The following is a 20,258-nucleotide window of genomic DNA, read 5'->3' as shown; positions in this document are numbered from 1 at the left end:
CCCTGTGAGGAAGATCATTGTTCCCATCTCACAGATGAAAAAACCAAGGCCCTGAGATCTGAAGGGCTTGCCTGAAGCCACACAGCTGGTACAAGGCAGAGCGAAACTGGAGCCCAGGATCCCTTCCTCTCAGGCTCTGCAGAAAGTTACTCCTCCAGAAATGACAACTGCAAAAAGCATATAAATTAAAGCAAAGATGTCCACAAGGCAAATCTAAGCTCATCTGCCCTTCCTTCCTACAGGGAGTTCTTTGGACAAGGCTGGATGAAACTGGAAAAGAATGAGAGGACCCCTTACATCATGAAAACCACCAAGCATTTCAATGACGTGAGTATGGGGTGGGCAGCTGTCCTCTCCGGGTCTCTCTGACAGGACCCTCGAGGGGCTGGGTGGAGAACGGGCTAGAACCTGGCTAGAACCGGACCACCTGGGTCCTTTCAGCCCCCACTCCAGCTGTGGGGCCTTGGGCTGGTTGCTCCATCTCAGTCTCAGTTTCTTCTGTTGAACGGGGCTGACCCTGAGAGGGTCCTAGGAAGGTCACATAGCCCAGCCCTGGCTCTTAGCAAGCCTGCACTCAAGACGGGCGTACTAAGAGGAGCCACTCCTCCGAACAGGTTTTTGGTGAATCTGTGGCGAAGAGATCTTGGAAAGAAAGGAATGAAGACCTCCTTGCTATGCTTATTTTTAACCCTCATCTTAGTATAGAAAACAAGTGATATTTGGCTGGAAAATGACAGACAGCTTCCCTCTAATAAGTACATTATCCGGAAGCCTCTGCACCTCCTGAAATTTTGGCTCGGAGTTTCAACTCTCCTGGAAGTCATGTTCTAACCCTCTCCCCCTTTCTTGCCTTTGCTCGTGAGGAAGATGGCCCCACAGGATAACGTTACAGAGACCGAAGGCCACACAGAGCTGGGTGAAACCAAGGCTGGGTTTGAGCCAAGCGCTCATGAGTGTCCCTGGCTAGGATCAGCATGGTCCAGTATCTGGCTCCTCCAGACCCCTCTTCCTAGATCTCCGACCCCCCAGCTCTCATTGTCCCATCAAGATGGGACCAAGCCCTGGACCAGCAGAGCAGCGTAGTGTGTGTAGAAGGAAAGGCCTGGACTGACTCTGATTGGGCACTAAGACAGGGGTGCATCACATATTCCCCGCTCTGAGAAATCCCCTCTCAGGGAAACATGGGAGCAACAAAAACTAGGGGGCCAGATGGGGGCCAGTGTTCCAGGGCATGCTTCACACCTGCAAGGGGCGTTCCCTTGGCTCCTTGTTCTTTAATGAAGTAGTAACTGCCCCTTCACTCAAGTCTTACCTTGGCCGAGGACAGTGCTTTATAAGCACGATGATCTCATTTAAACCTCACTCCACCCCTAAAAGATGGGGGCTGTTGTCACATTTTAGACATAAAGAAAGCAAGGCAAATGCCTGAAGTCTCCAAACTAGTGTCTGGGAGCTCGTGGCCTTCCCCTGCGGGCGAGCCCCAGCTGTGAGAAAAAATCTCTCCCAGCAAGTTGTGTACATTTGCCCAAACTCCAGCCCTGCAGCCACAGGGAACCAGGGCTCCCAGCCTCGTGACAGCCCTGAGGGCATTTGCACTTGGCACCTCCTCCTTTGAGTTTAGTCATCAAGTAAAGAGCCGTTGATGGCCAGAAATGGGAGCACATGATTCCACTTGTCCTCACCGCCTGGCCTGGGCCCCGTCATATCCACCACAGCAGGGGATGGGGCCCCCGGCAAACACGCCCCATCCTGGGAGGGTCCTTGGCAGCGCGGAGGAGGCAAGAGGGCCCAGGTGTTGCAGCTCAGGGAGGAGCCCTGCAGAGAACACAGCAGCAGACCAGAGCCGCATCTGTCCCGAGGGAGTAGGTGATGGAGGCGGCAGGCCCCAGGAAACACGCACAAGCCTGAGTCTCACCACACCTCACACACAACTCCAACGACAGCACCAGGCAGCAAAAAAAGTCCCTCTCCCTCCCTGCCCCATTGTGTGTCCAGAACTCAAGTTAAGTCAAAGACGAGGCTATGAAGTGAGCACTTCCTGAATGTGTACCACGGGCCAGGCGCTATGCTAAGTGTTTCATAAGCACCATCTCCTTTAATCCTGTTATTCTCCTTTTACGGATAAAAATACTAAGGCTCCAGGAGGTTAAATGTTGTCCCCAACATTACACAGCAGGAGAGACTGCTTTGAACCCACGCAATCCCCCTCTGGAGGGCTGCCTTCGTCACTGCTTGGCATTTGGCCATGCTTGTTAAAATCCACCATTTTTTTCACATACACAGAATGCATGCCTCCATGATGGTGATCATCATGGCCGGAAACTGTGTTTCTTAATCTCTCCCTGGCACAGTTCTTTTTGCTGTTTCTCAGTCCTTTTGCCTTTATTTCTTTGTCTTATTGAGTGGTACTGGCCAGGGTCTCCAGTATTGGGGCTAGAACTAGGCTGAAGCAGGAGAGGTGCCCCGGGAGCAGAATTTAAGGCATGAGGGCGCCTCCAGTCCCAGCCCTCTAGGACGGTGTTGAAGGGAAATAGCGATAGTAGACCTTGTTCTTGGTTTTAAAAAGAAAGCTTCTAATATTTCCCCATTTAGGATAGTCTGTTTCTTTACCAAATTAAAAAAATTCTTTTCTATTCCTTGTTTGCTACGGGTTTTTACCGTAAATGAATATTGAATTTTATCAGATATTTTGTGTGCACCGATTGAGATGGTCATATGGTTTTTCTCCTTTATTCTGTGGATGGGCAATTATAGATTTTTCTCTAATATTCTCTTGCATTCCAGGGACAAACCAAATATGGTCCTGGAATATTAAACAAATAAGCATATAATTTTATTTTCTTGTATTTTGTGTATCTGGTTTTGGAATCAAGATTATACTGGCTTCATAGAATAAGTTGACAGGTATTCTTTTTTTCTCTATTCTCTGGAAGGCTTAACTAATCTATTCGTTTAAAAAATTAATATAACTTATATGTAAAACTGTTTTAAGTTCAGTGTTTTCTTTGTGGAAAACATGTTAACTACTACTTTCATTTAATTAAGAGTTGTACTCTGTGTACTGTTTTGTGTTATCATTTCTTCCTGGTTCTCTTCAGTAGTTTTCCATTCTTAAGTAGTTTTACAATCCATTCTTCCTAATGTACGTCCTTTAAAAATTGTTTTTAAGAAGATTTCTTGGTGGTAGACCCCTACAGTTTTTATTCATCTGTAAATGGAAATCTATAATGTCGTCTTATATCACCTTTTTTTTAATAAGTGGCCTTTTTTTTTTTTTTTTACTTTTTATTCTGAAATAATTATAGATTCATAGGAAATTGGAAAGAAATATACAGGGAGCGCATCACTTCCTGCTGCCCCAGCTCCTTGCAGTTCTAGCTCCCTGATGTTCTGGCCCCAGCTTCCCATCCCCCTGGCTGCTCCAGGTTCAACCCACATTTGGCTTGTTTGTGTGTATGTGATTGTTTACTGTGGGGGCAGAAGAAAGGAGTCCTTGGAGATCCCCGCTACTTTATATGTGAGACCAGTGATGCCTCCAGGTGTGTCCTGTCCAAGCTCTAGTTGGATGGCGGGAGATCCCCTCAGAGCGTGGCTCTTTTTAGCTCTTTATCCTTCCACGTGAACTGTAGAATCACTTTGTCAAGTTCTTTAGAAAACTCCCATTGCATGTCTTATTGGATTGCATTAAATTCGTGTATTAGTTTTTTTGTGTGTGTGTGTGAGGAAGATCAGCCCTGTGCTAACACCTGCCAATCCTCCTCTTTTTTTTTCTTTTTTTTTTTTTGCTGAGGAAGACTGGCCCTGGGCTAACATCCGTGCCTCATCTTCCTCCACTTTATATGGGACGCTGCCACAGCATGGCTTGCCAAGTGGTGCATCAGTGCGTACCCAGGATCCAAACCGGCGAACCCCGGGCCACCGCAGCGGAACATGTGCACTTAACCACTTGCGCCACCAGACCGGCCCCAAAATTCATGTATTAGTTTTGAAAAATGACATATTTACATTCCCATTTGGGAATTTGATCTTTTTCTTCATTTATCAAACTTTTTATAACCTTTAGTAACTTTTTTTTCACGTAGCATCTTACATAGTTCTCATTAATTTAAGTTCCTAGGTGATTTACTGATTCCCATTGTCATTTTGAACATAATATCTTTCTCATTGTACTTCCTAATTGGTATTGCTAATATAGAGAAAAAGTTTCGCTTTTGTATATTGAGTCCTCAGCCAGTCACCCTATTGAGCTCTGTTAGTTCTAGTGGTTTTCCAATTCAGTCTTTTGGGATTTTCAAACAGACAGTCATGCTATCTGCAAATAATGGTGATTTATCTTCTTTACAATACTTATTCCTCTTCCTTTTCTCTTGTCTTTTTTTATGGACTTAAAGATCAGTAACTTGATTGCTTCGGAAATCGTCCGCAGCGAGGACATCAGCGCGAGGGCGAGCGCCATCGAGAAGTGGGTGGCCGTGGCCGACATATGCCGCTGCTTACACAACTACAACGCTGTGCTGGAGATCACCTCGTCCATGAACCGGAGCGCCATCTTCCGGCTGAAGAAGACGTGGCTCAAAGTCTCCAAGCAGGTGCGTCAGGAGGCTGGCACCATTGCCTGCCTGGGGTGGGCTGGGGCTGGGACGGGGAGACCAGAGGGCTGGCCATGGGGAATCCATGGGTGAGCACAGGTCAGGGCTGAGGGCCAACATGCCCGGGTAAAACAGAGAACCTCTTCTCCTGCATCACCTGGGACCGGGTATCAGGCTCACAGATGTGGCACTGGGACTCATGGGACTTTAATTCCCACCTGAATAACTCATACCCCAAAGTGGGACGTATAAGACCGTGATTATTGGTCCCAACACTCTTTTCCTTGAGTTGGGACAGAAGAGTGATGGCCTGGTGGGAATCCCCGTCCAGATCTGCAGGTTGCTGAGATGGTGGTCAGATGATCCTGCAAGTCCCTTCCCAGGACTCTAATTTCACCAGGCTTCTGGCCACCAGAGAGTTAGCTGGTCCTTGTTGCCCACTGGAGAGTTGGTGATCTTAAATGTGGGTTTGACCTTTATTCATTCAGAACGTAATTCTGAAAAGCCACAGATGGATTCTTTCTCAGGAATGAGGTTCCCTGCACTGGGGTCATCAGGGGGCAGCTCTCCTGCCTGCAGGTGTGCAGGAGGCTGGAGGCACCACAAAGGACAGGGTAAGCCTCCAGAGGCACCGAGAACTTGGCAATAGTGTCTGTGGTCCAGCAGCTGGGTGGGCTGTGCGCAGCCCAGGGCCTCCAAGGGGCCTGTCTCATCTGAGCCACTCTGGATTTGCGTTCTGTGTCCCTCTCATTGTTCTCTTTATCCCCTGCTCCTCACTATCCTCCTCATGCCAATGGCAGGTCACGATTCTACCCCCTAAGCAGGCAGCAGGTCTGCAAATCCCTCCTGGTTAGATAAGCAGCCAAACTCAGGACAGCCCTGGGACATCTCTGCTGCCCCTCCACTGCTGTCCAGTGCCCCAGGCCCAGAGCACAGCAGGACTGCAGAGGGCACCAGGGATACCACTTGCAGCCCAATGAGGCTGGGCCTCCTGCCTCTTAGCACGCAGAGAGGCCAAGGTCAGGACAATGACTGGAAGATGCCGGTCTTGTTAGTGGGCTCCTGGAAAGAACAGAGGCTGGGAGCACAGAAGCGCAGGGCTGCAGGCACATCTGGCCGCACGTGGCACACGATGTCGTGAACTCTCCTGAGTTCTGGGGCTGAGCAAGGCTGCTGCAGAACCTCCAAGTCCTCCAGGCTGATTTGGCCTGTCCAGGTTCAGGCAGGGCTATTGGCAGAGTCTGAGGGGCCCATTCCATGTCAATATCTTTCTTCCCCTGCCCTGTGCCATCAGAATGATGTCATCTTTTCCAGAGGCCCTCTGACCAGGCTCTGCTTTCCCATCACACCGGGGGCTCTGTGAGTTTCTTGGCCTCATTCTCCAGCATCACCCTTGTCATGGAATTGGGAAGGAACCGCCTTGATGATCCTGAAGTCTTCTGTTCTCTTAGGAAAGTGCAAATCGATGGCAGTTAGAGGTCAAGGCAGGGGCCTGGCCTACATTCTAGCATGTCATTCAAGACCTGGGGCCAGCTAACCTAGTCCAAAAATCAAGGATGCCTCTGAAAGCACATCCAGGCCTGCACCCTCGAGGTAGACTGGACCCCACTGGCTTCTCCCAGCCCTTCAGCTGGCTGTAGTTGTATGTCTGCACAGCGCTTGGCTCCCAGAGCTTCTGGGTGGCCATGGCCATGGCCATGGCTTGGTCAACACCAGCCAGGGACAGTTCACTCTCTCTCTCTGCAAGTATCCCATGGATACTTGTGACCCACCAAAATGGCAGCATTTCTTAGAGGACCTGAATTGTAGCCTCAGCAGCTAGTTTTCATCATTCCCTTAAACGTGCTGGCCCAAAGCAGGATAGTCTTATGTCCGAGTCCAGTCCAGCCCCTGACCAGAGTCAAGCGGTCAGGTTTAGTTTGGGCCTTCTGGTCTCCCTTTCCCCTTTCTCCTTTCAACCATCTCCCCATCCTCTTCAAAAACAAAGCTTTCCTTCAGGAAAGGATCAGATGATGCTCTGCCATAGGATGACGCGGATGACTAACATGGTTTTGTGTGTTTCCTCTCTGGAGGATGGCTGCATTTTAATAGAGACAAAAGCCTTTTGGGCTCTTTGGGAGGGAGCAGCCTTGGCTGTCCAGAAGTCTTCTGTTTGGGGAACAGGAAGGGATGGTATTTAGGAAGCCATATAGTCATCTTTCTTCCTAACACTACTTCCAAGGCAGGCTCCTTGCTTGGTCTCTGGTTTCAATGGCATATTCCTAATGCCCCCATATTTCTGCCCACTGGTGTTCATACTCCAGCAGAGATGCCCAAGATGCTGGGGGCCTAGTGTCCCAGTGAGCCTCAAAGGATGGAAGCTCCTGGCCCGGCTAGAAGATACTTGAGCTGCTTCAAGTTGGAACATACTTTCTAAGTGGCAGCTGGGAAAATCCAGTGGCCGCCCAGGCCACAAGCTCCTTCCTAGACAGTAAGCACAGGGATGTGGAAAGAATCAAAGTGTGCCCAGCTTGGGGCCACAAATTGGTCCCAAGTGTATATAAAAAACGCACCCATCAGAATACCCTCTGTGCATTTTCATGGCCTCTAAGCATGGTGATACTTCACCTGGAGCTCTGTGGCCACCGGGGCCTCCTAATTTAGCATCTGTGTCACCTACAATTCTAGGATACCTAGGATATTGCCCTTAGGGACCACCTGGACCTGCCCTCCCATCTTCTAGATGTGAAAGCTGAGGCCCTGCAAGGTGAGAGAAGTGGTGACTTGCCCGTGGGCACACTGAGGGTGGGTGACAGAGCCCAGTGAGGTCCCAGATCTCTGGACACTCAGTCCCCACCTCTGGCCTCACACCACATCAGGTCATCTCTCTGCAGGTGAATGGGAAAGGAGAGGAAGCAGAGGTGCAGCTTTGGAAAGAGATTGATTGCAGGAGGGCAGTGGAGACCCTGGGGCGGAGGTTGGCCCGGACATCTAGGCCTTGCTGGGAATCTGAGAGCTGAGTCATCTGCCCTTGACTCGCTGTGGCCTGTGCTCTCCTGGCAAGTGTCTCTCACCAGATCCAGAATGCATTTCTGCTTTGAGCAGGGTCAGTCCAAACAGTGCTTCTTCTGCTCACTGATAAGGGACTGACCTGAACAGTGTGCTCTGCTGTTGTTCCCCTTGAAGAGTGCACATTGATCTCGTTGTCCATCAGAATGAAGACTTTTTAGCATTTCCTGTGGCCAGATTTCTCAGATAAAAATCGGGCTCAAAGATTAGGGGTGCACTTGGCTTCTGTGGCCAGCGTCCCCTCCAGGCTGGCTAGCCCTTCTGGTCACGGGGTGCACAGCTGGTTTCCAGCGTGGTTTCTTGGCCGCATTCTGGATTTTGAGGACCAGAGCAGGAAAGGAGGTCACTGATCTGTCTCACCACTTTATAAATGAAGGAGCAGAGGTGAAGGGGTTTCCCCCAGGCCACGCAGGGAAAGTACGCTCTCCACGGCACACACCTGCTCCCTTTAGACAAACTCCAGCCACGGAAACTGCTCCCGCCTAATGTGCGGGCGGGCCTGGCTTGGTCATTTGGCAGATGGGACCCTTGGCCTTGGGGTTTCCTCTGCTCCATCAAGGCCTTTTATTCTTGATGATCAGTTCATTTGCCATCTTTTTTCTTGATTCTTAAATTTGGGTAGTGTTCCTAATACATAAAAGTGAAGATGTAAGAAGATGGTCACATGCTTTGGGGACAAGTCATGAGAAAGAGCATGATAATGAAACATGGGCCATTCCCTTCTCCGGATGTGGACTGCTGGCAGTCACCCACCGAATCCTAAACCACCAGGTCTCAGGATCCCACACTGTTTCCGGGACCAAAATTGACTTAGGCCCCCCACGCCCCACTTCCCTGTTTCTGAAAGATGTGTGTATGAGCACGGGCCCACAAAGCAAGGACCGTGGCTGCCTCCTCAGGAGCTCAGAGGCGAGGCTCCCAGGCCCAGGCAGGCCCCAAATCCGCCTGGCCCATCAAGAGGCAAAGCAAAGGCGGTTCCAGAGCCCTGGAGGGCGGCATGTGGAATGTGGGCCAGAACCTTGGGCCTTGATGTGCGCCGTGTGCTAGTAAATGCTTCTAATTCCTTCTAGACAAAAGCTTTGATTGATAAGCTCCAAAAGCTTGTGTCATCAGAGGGCAGATTTAAGAATCTGAGAGAAGCTCTGAAAAAGTAAGTTTGTGTCATTTTGTCACCGTTATTTTTTAAATTGTAGAACCACATTGCAGAGGCATTCACATGCCACCTCTGGCTGGAGCAGGAGGTCTGTCTGTCTGTCTGTCCGTCTGTCTGCCCACAAGACCCCTAGATGTCCCAGACCCCCAGGGTGGGTCAGCTTTGACCTCCATCCTCTACCAAAGAAATTCCAGGCTTTGGGGCATTTCCCGGGAGAGGCACAGGAAGAACATTGGAGTCCCAAGAAGCGTAGTCGCTGTGATGATAGTAATAGTGGTGCCAGATTCTTTGATTCTAAAATACACATTTTTGTTTTTACATTTTAATATTTTTGACGTCGGGATATGTCTTAAAGTCAACGTGTTTATTTAACGTGACTATGTTTCCTTTTTTTTGGCTTGATAATCAGTGATCAAAACAAGAGTGCGTTTTACAGACAGTGGCATCTTGGAATCAAAGAAATGCAGTTTTACCCATAATTGCCCCTTATAGTTTGCAGAGCTTATGGCTTTCCTGCCACAGTGTGTGTAGCCCCGTCAACTTTCCCAACCTCTGCCTGTTGTCAGTTGGACCAGGATAATTCTTTGTTGTGGGGGGCTGTCCTGTGTGCTGTAGGATGTTTAGCAGCATCCCTGGCCTCTACCATGAGATGCCAGTGCCCCCCCACCCCCCCACCCTGAGTTATGACAACCAGAAATGGCTCCAGACATCGCCAGATATGCCCTGGGCGACAAAATCGCCCCCATTGGGAACCACCACTATAAGATAGATTCTCCCATCCTGTTTTTACAGACAAGGATACTGAGGAGCTAGTGGTTGGACCAAGGACATGCGGCCATGGGGACAGAGCCAGGCCTTGGCCCTGGCTGGCCTCCAAGGCTCTGTGGTCTGGCTGAGGCTGCCTCCCCTAAGGGTCCAGGGAAGCAAGGACTCGGCCCATTTGTACACTGCAGCCACACACATGAAATGCGGGCTTGTTTCACTCCCATTAGATGTGCACTTGGGGTTTCTACACTAGTCTCTGCCCTCCTTTGGGCATGAGACAAGTGTAGTGTCTCCACCATGCTCCCTGTGGCACCTGACATGCCCCTTTGGGCTGGCCCTCATCCTTTCTCTCCCTGCCTTTCTGGATCTTGGAGAGACCCTAGGAGACCCCTGGGTCCTGGCTCCCTATGGAACCCAGGAACGCCTCTCCTTCCTTCCTGGAGGGACCACGGGATCACCACCGATTCAGGGCCCACCAGAGTTCACCACCCCCCAGAACGCAGGGATGGGACCAATCAGCACCTCCAGCCTTTGATAGCTGCTCTGGCACACCACACATACACACACACACACACACACACACACACACACACGCCCCCGCCAGCCTCATCTGCCCTTCTCGTTTTCTTCCTGCCGTTCTTGGTCTGTCCCTAGCCAGCTCCGTGTCCATCGCCTTGACCATCTCCACTTTGTTTGTGTCCTCAGACAGATGTTCCACCATCTGTGTGTCCGGCCGTCTCTTCCGCCCGGGCTCCCTGGAGCCCCCGTGGCCTGTGCTTGTGGGGAGCTGCCCCCCGTGCATTCACCAACTTGTCCGTCTGCCCCCGGTGCCGCTCCATCTGCCTCCTTCACATGGCTTCCTCGCCCACCGCCGCCGCCACCGCCGCCTCCACTGCCTCCGTGGCCCCCCATTCTGTCCGAGTCCCCCTCCTGACTGTCTTCCCTCTCTCGGGTGTCCCGTGGGCCAGTGTAAGTGCCTCTCCCAGACGCCTCTGCTCCCTGCCGCTCGGGGCGGAGGGGGCCTTCAAGCATTCTGGGGGCTAAGACCTTTATGCAAACCAGGTTCTTGCCTTATGGAGACGTAGGCCAAGCCATGCACAGGAAGGAGAGATTGAGGAAACTTGGGCAAAGGTTTCTGCATGCTTTCTCCAGAGGCACTAAGATTTTCACATAGAGCAGCGTTCTGTGAACACTGGGAGTCTGTCTCACCAGGCAGGGGACAGTGGTCAGAGGGAGTAACGTGGCAGTCTGGGGCACAGCTGGTGACCTGCCCAGACAAGGAGCCCGTAATGGGCCTCACCATGTGGGTCTTCAGCCCCTTTCAGCCCCAGGCCTCCATTTAGCGAGTCATTAAACATTCTGTCTTCGGCCAGCGCCTGGGCTAGCGAATGGCCTTATTAGCGCTACCAGCCAAGACTGCACCCTGCATCCTACCTCTCTTCCCCCAGCCTCTCTTAAATATCCCCTGACCCACCTACAACCCTTGCCATGTGCCCCCCTTCAGTCCCCTGCCGCGGCACCCCAAGAGTGACCTTATCTCCCCTTCCCATTCCCCAAAGCCACACCCATGAGAAGTCATGAGACCGTCCCCTCCTCTCAGCCTCCCAGTGAGCAGAACCTCCCACAGCTCCATGTAACAAAAGTTGCCTGAGAACTAAATTTAGCAGTAAAATTTGGTCACCAGCTCCTTGAAGGTTGATTCCGGTTTTGCCTGCCCTGTCTAATCTCAACCCGGCACACATTTGCATATCTGCACCTTTGTCTTTAGTTTGAAGAGGAAGTCTTCACTTTAGAGGAACACGGGGGACAGGCTTTATTGGAGGCTCTGCTCCCCTGAATTAAGGCTGGGAAGAGCTATGGAGGAGCGAGTCAGCCAGCTGACCACCAGGCCATCGCCATACACCCTCCAAAGGGGTGAAATCCGTCCGTCTGTGTGGATATGATGAGTCCAAAGGCTGAAGTTCTGGAGTTCCAGAGTTTCAGGGGCTCCAAATACCTGTTTCCATCTTTATTTCCTGCCTGTGGCCACACAGCAAAGCCTGGTCTCCTGCTAACGAGACAACAGAGCAGTTTGTGTCCAGGGGGCCAAAAGCAAGATGGGACTCTGAGCCCCATCCCGACTTCTGCCCCATTGCCCTTTTTTTTCCAAAATCTGGGTACCTCATTGCCTCACACCATGTGCCAGAACCTTGGGCCCTGACCACAGGGGTTCCAGCTCACACAGCCCAGCCCCAAGTGCCCCTTATGCCCCCTTGAGAAGGAGAGGAGATCCCCGACCAAAGCCAGCAGAGACATGTAAGAGAGAGTGGTCAGTCCCACAGCTGGGGCAGAGGAGGGAGGGGACATGGAGAGGGAGCAAGGAGAGGTGACGTCTGCTTGTCACTGGCCCAGTTCCGGGGGTTTGGTGGAGAGCTAATCGGGCAGCTGCATCTTACTTTCGGTCGCTGGTACCACGTGATCTCTATTATCCCACTTGATGTCATCAGGAATTTCTTGGTAGAGAGAAACATCAAGTTTGGGGGCCCCAAATAACCACAGACAAGGCCTGGACACCAGGTGTCAGCAGGCATTGGTGTGCCACCTCCAGGCACTGCCCAAAAGACCAGAAACAGCTTTTAGATTGGAGGGTGGGGCACTTTTCTCTCTGCTCCCTGAAACCTCAGGTAAAGACATCTGAGGGGTCTGCCAAAAGAAGAAGCCCCGCATTATCGGCTCTGTTGGCTAGGCCCCGATCCAGGGCAAGGCTGGATCCCCCCGAGAAGGGTCATAACGCCCACAGGGAAGGTTCAGAGCTGGTTGGGCATTTTGCCTACACGAAGCCCTCAGTGGGCTTCCCTTTTCATTCAGATGCCCAGCATGGGTCAGTCCTGGTGCAGTGGTGCCCTTTTGGGACCCTCTGCCAGTGGTCTCTACACCACACCTGCCCCCCCACAGCCCCTCCACCCCCACGCTGGCCACTCTGGCAACCCCATACATTTACCAACATGGCTCTGGGTTTTGGCTGTGTGTGTGTGTGTGTGTGTGTGTGTGTGTGTGTGTGTGTGTGGTTGAACTGATTAAGCGTGCTATTCCCTAGGCCCCTCCTTCAAGGCCCCTCACTGTGAAGGTAGTAAGTAGGGACAGAGTTTGGTACTGGGGCTGGTGGTGCCACTGGAAGTGGCTAAATTGCACATCCATTGCCTTTCCACAACTGGATCACGAACCTCAGAGACGAACCTCAAATACATCAGGGAATTCCACCTAGTGACCGTCCTAGAGGACCCCCCCTGATTTTTTTCACTGGTCTGGGTAGTCCGAGATGCCGTGAGACCTTCAGAAGCACTCTGCATCCTTCAGTCATTCACAGCCACTTGGCCTCCCCTTCTCTCTCCGCGATAAGAGGTCCTGCAAGCTCTCAGGTGACCTAGCTCCCATCAGAGACAGCAGGGCCCAGGGGGGAGCACCTCTCAGAAGCTGCCAGCCAGCAACCTGCCGCACCTTCTGGTTCCAGAGTTACTTCTCAGATCTTTGAACTATTTCTCCATCAGATCCATGAGCTTCAGACTTGAAGTGTGATGGAAAGGAAATGAAAAGCCAGGCGCCTAACAATCAGACTATACGGGCTGGAAGGACCCAGAGAGGTCTGCCAGTGACCAGTAGGAGTCTTGCTTTTTTTTTTTATCACAACCCACAGTAAAAAAATTATATTTGACAGTGTGACCCTGTATAACAATTCATATATGCATAACATGAACAAAAATTTCACAAAGCAACGTATACTTTTAGTCCATGCAATGAACTCGGATATTTTCTGTTCTATTCTACTTCTTTTTTGAAAAAAATTTTTTAAATATGGTCAACTAAATTGATTTTAACACCCGTGAAAGAGTCAACACCTACAGTTCAAGAAACATTTCTCCTGGGGCCGGCCCGGTGGCACAAGTGGTTAAGTGCACGCGCTCCGCTGCGGCGGCCCGTGGATCGCAGGTTTGGATCCCAGGCACGCACCAACGCACCGCTTGTCAAGCCATGCTGTGGCAGCGTCCCACATAAAGTAGAGGAAGATGGGCACGGATGTTAGTCCAGGGCCAATCTTCCTCAGCAAAAAAGAGGAGGATTGGCATCAGATGTTAGCTCAAGGCTGGTCTTCCTCACAAAAAAAGAATAAGAAACATTTTTCCTGTCCACAGTTTCCCAAACTCCACCTCCTTCACGACTGTGCCAAGCCCATGAGCCAACTGTGTTTGTGTTTGTCTCCTTTAAAGTAACTCATTTTTCCCCAAAATAAATTTAAATAAGAAGGAAAACTCTATATCATGACAGTAAATGGGAAACCAGCGTACTTGCCATAAATACAAAGTTACCATAATAAACAAATACGGCAAAAACAAAACGGTGTTATTAAATTCTGGCCGGATCCTGATGTTTGCCAACACTCTAATCCTGATACCTGTTGCTCTTTGTTTAAAAAGAAAAAGGAGGAGGACAGTGGCAAGTGTTAAAAAGTGTCAAAGCCATACTGCTACCAAATGAGCCCTCTCCCTGAGCACTAGGGGAAAAAGTCAAAATCAAATGTTTCTTACCCACGAATCAATGGTATTTAATATGGTGTCTGTGCATCACCTCACATCAACTCTCAGACCCCCTAAAATGGTCCTAGCTATCATTGGTTCTATTGTACGAGGGGAGACTGAGGACCGGAGAGAGAAAGAACTGGCCTGGGGTCGCACAGCAAACAGGCGAGGGGCAGGTGCCGGGTTTCTGTTCTTGCTCTGCCATCCGCCCTGCCTCACCTTCCTCTGGAGTGGCAGGATTGCCAAGTGGCCACAAGGAGACAAAGGTGAGATGGGCTAGAAATGAGGGTCACCTGCAGTGTGTGCAGCAAGTCCACCTGCTTCTGTGTGCTGAGCTGAGAGGAGGCTGCAGAGCACTGTCTGAGGAGTCCCTGAGGGAGCTCTGTGGAGCTCTGCCACAATATAGTGGCTGCCAGACCCGTCACAGAATCAGCTCCTTCCCTAGCACCCCACCCGGAGGCGCCAGGACAAGCCTCGATAGAGCAGTAACAGGAACCCCTGCTTCAGAGCCACAAATCAGAGAGGCGTGGCCCGTCACTCCTGGCTCCATCTCCCAAAAATGCCGTCCCCCAAGAGTCACCAACCACAGAAGCGGTCACCAACCCCCTGCCCAGGAGCCGCTTCCAGGAAGGTGATCTCAGAGGGCAAAGCTTTCCTGCTCTGGCACCCCAGTGCTCAGGTGGGCGGGAGATCCCAGTGGGGCGAGAGGGAGAGGCGGAGGAGAAGTCTCGGGGAGCACAAAGAGACAAGAGGGCTGGATAGGGCGGCTGGCGGTGACTGGCAGAATGGGGGTGGGGGCTGCAAAGGCCTCCAGGAGGTGATTGAGAACAGAGTTTGGATGGAGAGTTCCCATGGAGAGACAGAGAGAAAGGTGGGCTGGGAGAGGGCTGGTGGCAGAGCCTAGGGACTCCGACTGGGGTGGAGAGCAGAGAGCTATAGGGGGCCCTCTGGCCCAGGGAGGGAGGGGACAATTGATTGAGAAGCCCCAGGCCCCAGTCAGCACCATATCACCCCCACCACCCCAGAGGACTGACCCTCAGACCCAGATGGCAATCGTAGGCCCAAGAGCTACTGTTATTCTTGGTGAATAGAAATCCGTTTGCCTCTAGAAAGCAGAAGGTGCATGCGGGGTGTTCTGTTCTTAGTAGAGGCTCGTGTTTTTAAGTGAAAAACTTGTTAATGCTGTTTGCTTCGAAGTTGTGACCCACCCTGTGTCCCTTACCTGGGGATGTACCTCACCGACCTGGCCTTCATTGAAGAGGGGACACCCAATTACACGGAGGACGGCCTGGTCAACTTCTCCAAGATGAGAATGGTGCGTTTCCCATGGCAAGGCAGGGCGGGGGACATCAAAACCCAGACCCAAGCCCCGGGCCCACTCGAGCTCTGCCCACCAGGCCCAGCCTGCTTGATAGAGAAGCCGGAATCCGATTTCTCCTATAAAAACCATGGCTCCTATTAATGAGCACTCAGCAGTTGGCAGACCCTGAGCCAGCCGTACCTGCATTCCTCTTTTAATGCCCAAAGTCTGATGAGTGAGTTCTCTCAGTGTTCTCCACCTTACAGATGAGCAGGCTGAGGCTTGGAGGGGTCCATGACCAGCCCAAGGTCATTCCACAAGTAAAGGGCGGAGCCGGGTCTAGAGCCAGGTCTGTCTGACTCCAAATCCCGTGTCTCTATTTGCAGCCCATCCATTATTGTTCATATGAATACTTGCTTTCTGTGGCCAAAGCAACATCACTTATGCAGCACCTCCCAAGCGAGGAGGTTTCAAATATCCCAGAGAAATCTAGGACCTGGCAGGGGAGATGAGGGTCCCCTCCGACCAGGGGTCTGATTTCTAACCATCTCCTCCCCCCTTCTCACTCCAGCCAGAGAGCTGCTGCTTTTACTGGTTTTGCACAATGGGCTTCCACCTAAGATTCTGTTTACTAGAAAGGGCTTCTCTGTCAAACACGAGTTGGAAGCACTATCCTGGTGACAGGATGGGAGCCCCTTCCTGTGGTGCCTCGCACGTGGTGGGCACTTACAGAATGGCAGATGCCTTTAACTTTTGGTGGAGTCGTGGGGCGCTGCTATAGGATGTTGGATATTTTGTTTTCTCTCAATCACATGGCATAATTAACCTGCAGTTGTTGACAAGCATCACCCTTGGAAGCAGATTGCTGGTTTAAAGAAAACCATGATGCCCCGGTGGGGCTTCCCAGGAGGCGACGTGTATGGGAAATAAGAGACTGACTTCAGACCTGGCTGTTGCTGCCCCTTCTGCCCTGCAAAGTGGGAGGTGGCACCAAGAGGGCAAACTGTCGTCTAAACTCTCTTGCTTCCCGCAGATATCCCATATTATCCGAGAGATTCGCCAGTTTCAACAAACTGCCTACAAAATAGAACACCAAGCGAAGGTAAGCCGGGGCGTTTTCACAGTCACTTCCCCTTTTGCACAGGTGCTCTGCCACACTCAACCACTCTCCCTCCCTGAAGTCCCCTGCCCCCCCAACCACCACCATCGCACCCCCAGCTCTTTCAGGAAGCCCCCCATTCCCTGCCCCTGCCCAGCGGTGTGTTCTGCCTCCTTCGCGGGGGCTTGTGCTGATCTTGGGGCGCCTGCCTGATTTTTACCCGCCATGGGATGGTTGATGATTGTGTCTGTTCTCCCCCAAGGCAAGAGAGGCAGCATTTATAACATCTTTTTGAAAAGTAAAATGATCACTAGATGTAAAGGGCACACAGTGGAAAGTATCCCCCGCCACCAAGTTCCCCTCCCAAAGGCAACCGTGTCACCCATTTCTCGTATATATGCAAACACAATTAAACGTTTTATACTGTAACATAGCATACTATACGTTGCTCAGCATCATTCCTTTTTCCTTAATAACGTATCTCGGAGGTCATTTCCTATTGAGGCAGAAGCATCCTCGTTCCTCTTTCCAGCTGCAGAGAAATCCATTTATTCAGCCAGTCCTCTATACTGATGGACATTTAGGTAGTTTCAGTCTTTCACTGCTACAGACAAGGCTGGCAAAAGACACCAGTACATCCAGGACGTGGAGAGTGCCGTGAAGCGTGTGAGTCCCTGGCTGTGCCTCTCGGGGGCCAGAGAGGCTTGTCTGTAGAAAAGACCCATGGAGGAGTGGTCCTGCTCGGGTGGGGCACGTCTTCCCTGCAGAGGGACTGGCTTGCAGGAGGCGGGAAGGGCCCATCTGAGAATGCAGAGCCCCCAAGTGGCCACAGAGAGCAGCATCAGACAGGCCTGAGCCAGCTGAGACTGTGGGCTTCTAGGAGGATCTGGACCTTGTCCTAAGGAAGATGGAAGCCCTGAAAGGAGCTTACAGAACTGGATTAATTTCCATTTTTAAAAGATGGCAGGGCTGTATGGAGAACAGTTGGTATGTTAGTCTCATTTCACTCTTCAAACCCTGTGTCGTGGCCCCATTTTACAGATAACATAGCTGAGATTTGTTGTTCCAGACTCTTCACCTCCCAATCCTGTGACCTTTCCTCTCTGCCCAGAGACCTACTCGCTTCCCCGCCAGCATCTCAATCTTCTGGCTTGTAATTCACAAAAATATCTAGCTCCAGACACACCCCCAAAGCACACCAGAAAATCAAGCTTTTATTGCTTTTCCTTTCTCCTTTTCTTTGGAATAGATTTGCCCTCTAAGAATCTGTCTGTTTTCTGCCATGTTCTGTGAACTCACAATCTGTTTTATATCTGACCGCCATATTAGAGAAGAAAAATCAGTGGGTTCAGCAATTGGGCCACCTTTTCCTTGCTCTCCATTCATTCTCTCATTCAACAAATATTCATTGAGCAAGTACTATGTACCAGGCACGGTATTAGGCCTTGGGTATCTTCTCCTTGAACTTTCCATCAAGCTCCAACGTGTGATAGAAATAAATTTTGCTGCTCTTCAGAGTACTTTCACGAACAGCTTTGCAGTGGGGGTGTTTGCTGCCAGTCTCCTGCTAAAGCAAAATTTCTTAGGGAAATTGATCTTGAGCACACTCATTACGGAGCAAACTAACTAATCAGTCTGCTGATTCTCAGCGAGTTTGGGAGGGTAGAGATTCACGTGCTCTAGAAAGGGCTGTCACGTGAAGCTACTAACTAGGTATAAAAGACTAGTCCAGTTCACATGGCGGTAAAATCACCACATCTTTATCAGCGGATATGTGTTAATCTAGACTGTGGTATCTAAAGTCAGCTTCCTAGAGGTGCTGGGTGTGGGCCATTAATCAGACATAATAATCATTTTATCTGTGACAAATAATCAGCTTACTAGACAGCTGGTTCCATCCCTCACAGTATCAGAGAGTCAATTAGCCAAAATGCAAGCAACAAAAACTTGATTTTTTTCAAGCAGCTATCAGAAGATTCCCAAATATGTAATAAGAAATATAATTTTTTTCTTCTTTCTGCTCTGGGTTTCTGTGGGGAAAAAAATGAACGTTCGGTTCCAAATGACTGACAAATAAATGAGTCTTGGAAAGAGTCTTTTTGAAGCTGGGGGCTGCCTGCGAGGTTTGGGCTCTGATCTCTCGTTGCATATTTGATGCACAGGAATTCAGCAAAACACTGGAGGCGGGAATGAGGTGGGGGAGTGGGCAGGAGGAAAGAGAACAACTTCAGCCACTCGGGTGAATCTTCCTGACTCCACTCTAAGATTTTTGCCCTGGAGTGCGCTGCGTGAGGCAAGAAAACTGATCACACAGCCTCAGTTTCCACTTTCCTCTCTTGGGGTGAATATCTGTCGGTGCTATGGAATGCTAATGTTTAAATATATTTTTCCCAAAATACAGAAATGTTGAAAGAATTGTTAACATCCATACACCCACCACCTAGATTTTACAATTGACATTTTAGATATATATATTAAATGTGAGCCCAGGGCTGGCCCAGTGGTGTAGTGGTTAAGTTTGCGTGCTCTACTTCAGCGGCCTGGGGTTTGAGGGTTTGGATCCCGGGCGTGGACCTGCACACCGCTCTGTGGTGTGCTGTGGCGTGCTGTGGCGTCGTCCCATATACAAAATAGAGAAAGATGGGCACAGATGTTAGCTCAGGGACAACCTTCCTCAAGCAAAAAGAGGAAGATTGGCAACAGATGTTAGCTCAGGGCCAATCTTTCTCCCCAAAAAAAACAAAAAAATATGAGCCCAAATACCTCATCTTGTGTTCAACCAAAGAAACAGCAGCCAAGGGTAATTTTGACGGTATGTAACTTAATATTACTATTAAGACAAATATTAAGACAATATTAAATAATAGTACCAAAACAAATGATATTAAGACTAACAGTGATTAATGCATTTTTGTCTCATGTGCCCACCTGACCCCCCCAGTAAGAGTGCCCGGTTCCTGGGAGATGCCCAGTGTTCACAGTCATAGTATTATGGGGGTCCATAACCCTGCCATCCTTATTGTCTTTTTTTTCCTCAGGTAACCCAATATTTACTGGACCAATCTTTTGTAATGGACGAAGAAAGCCTCTACGAGTCTTCTCTCCGAATAGAACCAAAACTCCCCACCTGAAGCTGGACCCAGGCCAGCCCCAGCTGCTCCCATGGACACACGCTATAGGATATTGTACATATTCGTTTGGTTTCTCTGGATTTTCTTCTTTAGGATGTGCTTCTCCAAGAATACAAATCCGTTCTTGTTCTTAGATTCCTGTAGAAACGGAATATGAATTTCTGCACCGTTTAAGACTTTGCCCACCCATCCCACCCCTCGTCTCCTGCCGTGCCTGTTTCTTTTAAACAACTGTATCTTGGTCCGTCCTTCCTAGCCCCTCACTCTCCTCAGAAGGGAACGCAGAGCCCATGCACACACGACTCTTAGGCACCAGTCCTGCTTCTGTCCTTCCCCAGCCCAGGCCTCTGGGTTGAGTCAGCCACCCAAGCACCCTCCCAGCATGTTCCATGTAGTCGTTATAACTGGGTGGGGGGTGGGGGGGAGGCGGGAGGGGGCCCATACCCTGAAGTCCAGTCATCGACAAATCTTCCCGCTGATGGTGATGCCAATTTCCAAAGCAGCTTTTTCAGCCAAAATCGCAGGTCTCAAAACTCCCCCTCTCCCAGTCACCTGGATGGAAGGGAGTCCTCTCCGCTGAGAACCATGCCCCGTGACACCAGCGCCACCCTCTCGTTCAG

The 20,258-nt window shown here is 50.5% G+C and overlaps 1 protein-coding gene across 5 annotated transcripts in view; it reads left to right on the top strand.

Annotated features, from left to right (window-relative positions):
* The window catches only part of RASGRF1 (Ras protein specific guanine nucleotide releasing factor 1), a 110,615-nt gene extending 90,568 nt beyond the window's left edge, over positions 1 to 20,047 (top strand). For 2 of the 5 annotated variants that reach the window (XM_058542206.1, XM_058542202.1), the window contains 6 exons: positions 243 to 327; positions 4,392 to 4,589; positions 8,708 to 8,787; positions 15,306 to 15,423; positions 16,442 to 16,510; positions 19,546 to 20,047. In XM_058542206.1, coding sequence (XP_058398189.1) covers positions 243 to 327; positions 4,392 to 4,589; positions 8,708 to 8,787; positions 15,306 to 15,423; positions 16,442 to 16,510; positions 19,546 to 19,638 — 643 coding nt within the window. In that variant the 3' untranslated portion in view covers positions 19,639 to 20,047. Of the gene's footprint in view, positions 1 to 242; positions 328 to 4,391; positions 4,590 to 8,707; positions 8,788 to 10,260; positions 10,929 to 15,305; positions 15,424 to 16,441; positions 16,511 to 19,545 lie in introns of those variants that run through there. The other 3 variants (XM_058542205.1, XM_058542203.1, XM_058542207.1) reach the window with 3 other exon arrangements.
* Positions 20,048 to 20,258: the final 211 nt, after the last annotated feature.

Source organism: Diceros bicornis, chromosome 5 (assembly GCF_020826845.1).
Source record: "Diceros bicornis minor isolate mBicDic1 chromosome 5, mDicBic1.mat.cur, whole genome shotgun sequence".
In the NCBI taxonomy this organism is placed as follows: Eukaryota; Metazoa; Chordata; class Mammalia; order Perissodactyla; family Rhinocerotidae; genus Diceros; species Diceros bicornis.
Note: the sequence above shows the minus strand (reverse complement) of the source record. Positions and strands in the feature narration are given on the sequence as shown.